The sequence below is a fragment of the Hemitrygon akajei genome, unplaced genomic scaffold (genome assembly GCF_048418815.1).
Source record: "Hemitrygon akajei unplaced genomic scaffold, sHemAka1.3 Scf000187, whole genome shotgun sequence".
Taxonomy (NCBI): Eukaryota; Metazoa; Chordata; class Chondrichthyes; order Myliobatiformes; family Dasyatidae; genus Hemitrygon; species Hemitrygon akajei.
The window spans coordinates 658,929-666,699 of NW_027332073.1; the positions used below are offsets into that span (position 1 = coordinate 658,929).

The window sequence follows — 7,771 nt, forward strand, 5'->3', positions numbered from 1 at the left end:
GGCACAAACTGAAACACTGAGAGTGAACACGATCCTGATGAGGGAGAAGGTGAAGGTTTTCCAGCTGGTTGATCGATACGCTGAGCTCACGGTCATTTCTACTGTTCGAGATCGGAGACTGGTGGAACATGAGCTGCTGGCAAGAGGCAAAGACCACGAGGAGTGGAGACAGAAACATCTCTGCAAAGAACTGGAGAAAATCCACATTGCTCATCTGTTTCACAATAGTTACTCACATAGTTTTCGGGACAAAATGAAAAGATTCTTCGCACAATCGACTTCGGGATTTTCAGCAGCAGTGGCCGGAGTCCCGGGAATCGGGAAAACAACAATGGTACAAAAGATTGTTTATGACTGGGCCACAGGGAAAATATTCCAACAATTCCATTTTGTCTTCTGTTTCAAATTCCGAGATTTAAACTCCATTAACTGCAGAATAAACCTGAGGGAGCTGATTCTGGATCAGTATCCTTACTTTGGGAATTTAATGAGAAAGATCTGGAAGAAGCCAAAGGGATTGCTGTTTATATTCGATGGTTTGGATGAATTCAAGCACACAATTGATTTTGCTGACAGTCGGAGAGTTACAGAACCCAAGCACCAGTGCCCAGATCCCGAGTGGTGGTGTGAAGTGTCTGACATTGTGTACAGTTTAATCCAGGGCATGCTGCTCCCAGGGTGTTCAGTGCTGGTGACCACCCGCCCCACTGCGTTACATTTATTGGAAGAGGCAGACATTAGTGTCTGGGCTGAAATCCTGGGATTTGTTGGTGAGGAACGTAAGGAATATTTCATCAGGTATTTTGAAGATCAGACGGTGGCGGCAGCAGTTTTCAAACACGTGCAGGAGAACGAGATCCTGTACACCATGAGCTACAACCCCTCCTACTGCTGGATCCTCGCTCTGGCACTGGGCCCCTTCTTCACACAAAGAGTCAGGGACCCACAGCGAGTTCCCAAGACCATCACCCAGCTGTACTCCTACTATATTTACAACATCCTGAAAAACCACGGCCGTGAGATTGAGAACCCCCGTGATGTGTTACTCAGGGTTGGTCAGATGGCCTTCAGAGGAGTGTCCGAGAAGAAGATTGTGTTTACAGGTGGAGATTTGATCAACTACAATCTGCAGACTTCCCAGTTCCTGTCCGGGTTCCTGATGGAACTTTTGGAGAGAGAGGATTCTGCCCGGAGCGTGGTGTACACATTCCCACACCTCACCATCCAAGAGTTTGTAGCTGCAGTCGCACAATTCTTGAATCCACACCCTGGGGATATCCTGAAATTTCTCACTAAAGCCCACAACACGACAGATGGGCGATTTGAGGTATTTCTCCGTTTTGTTGCTGGTCTCTCCTCCCCAATGATAACTCGGGGCCTGGAGGAGTTTTTGGGTCCATTTCCTCATGAAACAACCTGCCGGGTGATTGACTGGGTGAATGAGGAGGTTAAACGCCAGAGTGATAACACGAATGAAGCTGGTAAAAGGAGCCTCCTGAACACATTGCACTACCTGTTTGAGTCTCAGAATCGTGGACTGGCTCAGGCCGCACTGGGATCTGTGGAAACACTTTCATTCAGTGGAATGACACTGACCCCGATTGACTGCGCGGTCCTGTCTCATGTCATCCGATTCTGTGATACAATAAAACACCTCAACCTGGAGAACTGCCACATTCAGTGTGAAGGAATCCAGCGGCTGGGACCCGGGCTGCACAAGTGCCAGGAGTTGCGGTAACTTGATTTATCTCTCACTCTGAACTGTGAAACTGGTCCATTGTGTTGTTTCAATGTAAAGGGGTTTGGGTGAAATTTTAGTAAATCAGATTGTGAAGAATTGTGACAAATGACCAGGGGATCGGTCAGTAATTCCCCAAGGACGGGAGGGTTCTGTGGTTCCTTGTGAAGGGATGTTGGAGACTTCATCAGATCAGTGAACAACGGCCATTAGTTTAATGGTCTTAAATCACAGGAATGGCCGTGTTTCTCGCTGTCTGTGACACGTCCATTGAGAATGTTCCTTCTCACTGTTACTGACACCCAGACCGACACTGAATACAGCAGGTGGGTCAGAGATTCACACCCCCTTCCCGGTGAGGGACAAGAGACCGTCAGCAGACTGTCCCAGTGAGAAGGAAAGAAATACCATTGTGAGATTGTCCTCCCCTGCCCTACCCCGAGTGTAACAATCACCATCAGTCCACCTGTGTGACTGTGCTCACTACTAGATACACAGACCCCATGGGTGCATCTCCTCTTCCGATTGTGGGCCTCAGTTCAGACCCACCCCTCCCGTATAATCTATTTCTGCATCCAATCATCTTGTGGGATTATCTTCTCCTGTGGGAACTCTCATCCCCATCCCCCTGCCTCCTGCAGGTTCTGTCTTCCTATCCCTTTTCTTCAGGTCGGGTCTTTTCAAAAGACAATAGACAATAGGTGCAGAAGTAGACCATTCGGCCTCTCGAGCCTGCACCGCCATTTTGAGATCATGGCTGATCATCCACTATCAATACCCGGTTCCTGCCTTGTCCCCATATCCCTTGATTCCCCTATCCATAAGATACCTATCTAGCTCCTTCTTGAAAGCATCCAGAGAATTGGTCTTCACTGCCTTCTGAGGCAGCGCATTCTAGACCCCCACAACTGTCTGTGAGAAAATGTTTTTCCTTGACTCTGTCCTAAAATACCTAGCCCTTTTTCTCAAACCATGCCCTCTGCTACTGGACTCTCCCAGCATCTGGTACATAGTTTCTGCCTCTATCTTGTCCAATCCCTTAATAATCTTATATGTTGCAATCAGATCCCCTGTCAATCTCCTTAATTCCAGCGTGTACAAGCCCAGTCTCTCTAACCTCTCTGCGTAAGACAGTCCAGACATCCCAGGAATTAACCTTGTGAATCTACGCTGCACTTCCTCTATAGCCAGGATGTCCTTCCTTAACCCGGAGACCAAAACTGTACACAATACTCCAAGTGTGTTCTCACCAGGGCCCTGTACAAATGCAAGAGGATTTCCTTGCTCTTGTACTCAATTCCCTTTGTAATAAAGGCCAACATTCAATTAGCCTTCTTCACTGCCTGCTGCACTTGCTCATTCACCTTCAGTGACTGATGAACAAGGACTCCTAGATCTCTTTGTATTTCTCCCTTACCTAACTCTACTCCATTCAGATAATAATCTGCCTTCCTGTTCATACTCCCAAAGTGGATAACCTCTCACTTATTCGCATTAAACGTCATCTGCCAAGTATCTGCCCACTCACCCAGCCTATCCAAGTCACCCTGAGTTCTCCTAACAACCTCATCACATGTCACACTGCCACCCAGCTTAGTATCATCAGCAAACTTACTGATGTTATTCTCAATGCCTTCATCTAAATCGTTGACGTAAATCGTAAAGAGCTGTGGTCCCAATACCGAGCCCTGTGGCACCCCACTAGTCACCACCTGCCATTCCGAGAAACACCCATTCACCGTTACCCTTTGCTTTCTGTCTGCCAACCAGTTTTCTATCCATGTCAATGTCTTACCCCCGATGCCATGAGCTTTGATTTTACCCACCAATCTCCTATGTGGGACCTTATCAAATGCCTTCTGAAAATCGAGGTACACTACATCCACTGGATTTCCCTTGTCTAACTTCCTGGTTACATCCTCGAAAAACTCCAACAGATTAGTCAAGCATGATTTACCCTTGGTAAATCCATGCTGGCTCGGCCCAATCCTATCACTGCTATCTAGATATACCACGATTTCATCTTTAATAATGGACTCTAGCATCTGCCCCACTACTGATATTAGGCTGACAGGTCGATAGTTCTCTTTTTTCTCCCTCCCTCCTTTCTTAAAAAGTGGGATAACATTTGCCATTCTCCAATCCTCAGGAACTGATCCTGAATCTAAGGAACATTGGAAAATGATTACCAATGCATCCGCAATTTCCAGGTGCACCTCCTTTAGTACCCTAGAATGCAGACCATCTGGACCTGGGGATTTGTCAGCCTTCAGTCCCATCAGTCTACTCATCACCGTTTCCTTCCTAATGTCAATCTGTTTCATTTCCTCTGTTATCCTATGTCCTTGGTCCATCCATACATCTGGGAGATTGCTTGTGTCTTCCCTAGTGAAGACAGATCTAAAGTACTTATTAAATTCTTCTGCCATTTTCCACCGTCTCCCACTGAGATTTCCCCATTCACAAATCTTTCTCACTGTGGGACTTTCGTCCCATCCTTCAACCCTACCCCTTTGATCCTCTCGCATCTCAGGAACATTTTCCTCACCATCGGGGAAAGGGACAGAATATGTGGAGTTTACAGTGTCACAACGACAGACTAACTTACTGACCTTCGGTGAAAAACCTGGAGCTGGTCAGTGAGGGACATTAACAGAGATGGGAACTCCGATCAGTGATTTACTGAAGGGTTTAATGCACCCTGAAATATCAGTGAGATAAATTCCCTCAGTCCCACGGTTTGAATCACTTTCCCATCAATTTGTCTGTTTGTGTTTAGACTTGGGGAGAATGAACTGGGAGATTCAGGAGTGAAACTGGTTTTTGCGGCTCTGAGGAACTCGGAATGTAAAATACAGCAAATGGAGTAAGTACCAGACTGTGGGAGATTGTGCTTACAGTCACTGGGTGTCTGATTCTGAACATTAATGTGATCAGTAATTGAGTTACTGATAAACACTGGGGATTTATACCGGCTCCTGTCTCTTTCTGTCCAACCTCACTCTCTCTCATCTCCAGGCTGGGCAATGTCGGTCTCACAGATTCTGGTGCCGAGGATCTCGTCTCCGCTCTCAGTACAAACCCATCACTGACGGAGCTGGACCTGAGTGGTAATAAACTGGGAGATTCAGGAGTGAAACTGGTGTCTGCGGCTCTGAGGCACCCGGAGTGTAAAATACAGAAACTGTGGTAAGTACCAGACTGTGGGAGATTGTGTTTCCAGTCACTGGGTGTCTGACACTGAACATTAATGTGATCAGTAATTGTGTTACTGAGGACACTGGGGATTTGTACAGTCTCCTATCTCTCTGTGTCCTTCACCCTCACTCTCTCTCATCTCCAGGCTGAGGGATGTCGGTCTCACAGATTCTGCTGCCGAGGATCTCGTCTCCGCTTTCAGTACAAAACCATCACTGACGATGATGAACCTGGAATTAAACTCGTTGACAGACCGATCTGTCCCCGCTCTCCGCCGCCTCGTACTGACCCTCCCGAGTCTGGAGCTGATCGGGTGAGTGTTTGTGTTAATGTTCACTGTGATAAAATATCAGCGGATCCGTGGGTTTTCTGGTGATATTTGTCTATGAGTGTTGTTGAAACATTAACCCCAGTCCCCTGTTACTGACACTGTTGTGTCATCTGTTTATTTCATCTTTATTCTCCAATCTGTTTCAGGCTGACGGTGAATCGGTTCAGTGAGACCGGGAGGAAGGACCTAAGATCTCTGCAGGAACCCAGACCCGGACTGACAGTGATCGTGTGAACATCTGAATGTGTGAACATCCCCGCCCGCGGGATGGGGACATCTTTGCCGATTCTCCGCCCTCCCCTTTAACTCCCTCCTTCCCTTTAATGGACGCGCTCCGAGATTAATTCCCAACGGTTCTAACAGAACTGGCTCCAGACTGACATTCGGAGCGTTCCCGCAGTGACTTATTTTCTTCTATTGTCCGTCGGCACAGCTTTCGCCGGATGTGCGTCTTCAAGACTCCCCCCGTGAGACCCCGGGAAATTACACAGACAGGAAGAGCCCAGGAGCAGGGGCTCAGTCTGGGACACCGGTGTCCCGGGGTGGGATTATCCCGGGAGAGAATCCTTTTGCTCCCTTTGCTGAGGACGGTGCATTCGGCAGCCTGGCCGATATAATGATGTTAAATTGACAAATCCCTCGGCAGCGACCCTGGATCTGCAGCGATCCCGGACACGGCCCTGAAGTGTGATTTTATAATCATCGGTTCCCCGATGCAGAGTGACGGTGAGAAACGGGACTGATTATTCACTCGTCGCTGATCAGTTAATCGTGCATGACAGTGAAAGAGTCGGGAGCAGCTTATTTATTCACGCAGACCAGCAGCTCATACATTGTTTAATTTAGATTTGTCATGATGAAATCAATAAACCGCTGTAACATCCTGTCTTGGTGTCGGTCCCGAGTGTCATTAGAGGGGAAACAGTGACCTGGGGTTACTGCTGCCCCCCGCCCTCGGTGGTTCTGAGCTCCTCACACTGGTACAGCAGCGTCTCAGCGTCTACGTGCTCAGGATCTCATCTCCACACTACCCCCGCAGACAGTTAAAATCGACTGTAATGTCAGATGTAATTTTACGTAGGCCGCAAGCACGACAGGGATGGGAGATGGAATACCGGCGTTGAGCGCGGGGTGAATCATCTTCCACACCGTCCCATCACACAATCCCGGGGTTAGACACGGAGTGAATTTCCCTCCACACTGTCCCATCACACACTCCCGGGGACAGACACAGAGTGAAGCTCACTCCACACCGTCACATCACACACTCCCAGGGTCAGACACGGAGTGAATTTCCCTCCACACTGTCCCTTCACACGTTCCCGGGGACAGACACAGAGTGAAGCTCACTCCACACCGTCCCATCACACACTCCCGGTGTCAGACACAGTGAAGCTCCCTCCAGATCGTCACATCACATACACCCCGATTCAGACGCAGACTGAATCTCCGTCAACACTGTCCCATCTCAGAATCCATGGATTATACACAAAATAAATCTCCCTCCACACAGTATCATCATACTCACAGGGTCAGACATAGAGAATTCCCTCCACGCCATTCGATGATATACTCCCAGGGTCAGACATTGGCCGTACCATGACAAAAGTCCTCATCAGACATACAGTAACGCTCCCTCCACATCGTTACGTCACATCATCACTGCGTCAGACACTGAGAGAATCACCCACCGCACCGTCCATCACAGACTCCCCGGACTCCTCCGTGTCTCCCACCAGTCACTCCTTTGTTCAAACGCTCCACAAAGAATCATCAAACATTCCCAGTGTCAGAAACAGAGTGAAGCTTCCTCCGCAACATAACATCACACTCTACCCTGGTTAAAACACAGAGCGAAGCTCCATCTGACAGACAGACAGACATACTTTATTGATTTCGAGGGAAATTGGGTTTCGTTAAAGCCGCACCTGACCAAGAGTAGTGTAGAAATATAGCAATTTAAAAAAACATAAATAATTAAATTATTAAGTAATAATAATAATAATAATAATAATAATAATACGAAGAAGAAGAAGAAGAAGAAGAAGAAGAAGAAGAAGAAGAAGAAGAGCCTATTGGCTCAGGGTGTCTGACACTCCGAGGGAGGAGTTCTAAAGTTTCATGGCCACAGGCAGGAATGACTTCCTATGCCGCTCAGTGTTACATCTCGGTGGAATGAGTCTCTGGCTGAATGTACTCCTGTGCCTAACCAGTACATTATGGAGTGGATGGGAGACATTGTCCAAGATGGCCACAACATCACTGGCCGTACGAATGAGTTTGTTGATTCTGTTGGTGTTTGCTACCCTCAGCCTGCTGCCCCGGCACACAACAGCAAACATGATAGCACTGGTCACCACAGCCTCGTAGAACATCCCCAGCATCGTCCGGCAGATGTTAAAGGACCGCAGTATCCTCAGGAAATAGAGACGACTCTGACCCTTCTTGTAGACAGCCTCAGTGTTCTTTAACCAGTCCAGTTTATTGTCAATTCGTATCCCCAG

At 47.8% G+C, this 7,771-nt stretch overlaps 1 protein-coding gene across 1 annotated transcript; it reads left to right on the forward strand.

Moving 5' to 3' along the window:
• The first annotated feature begins 507 nt into the window (after positions 1-507).
• On the forward strand, positions 508-6,143 carry LOC140724308 (NACHT, LRR and PYD domains-containing protein 3-like). Its single transcript, XM_073038761.1, has 5 exons — positions 508-1,734; positions 4,518-4,604; positions 4,757-4,927; positions 5,082-5,249; positions 5,414-6,143. The coding sequence occupies exons 1-5, from the start codon at positions 665-667 to the stop codon at positions 5,499-5,501; spliced, it is 1,584 nt and encodes a 527-aa protein (XP_072894862.1). The 5' UTR covers positions 508-664; the 3' UTR covers positions 5,502-6,143.
• Positions 6,144-7,771: the final 1,628 nt, after the last annotated feature.

Coding starts and splice junctions, on each gene's coding strand:
- LOC140724308 (XM_073038761.1), top strand. CDS start 665: ATGCTGCTCCCAGGGTGTTCAGTGCTGGTGACCACCCGCCCCACTGCG. Junction 1,735..4,517: donor CACAAGTGCCAGGAGTTGCG/GTAACTTGATTT, acceptor GTTTGTGTTTAG/ACTTGGGGAGAATGAACTGG. Junction 5,250..5,413: donor CCGAGTCTGGAGCTGATCGG/GTGAGTGTTTGT, acceptor AATCTGTTTCAG/GCTGACGGTGAATCGGTTCA.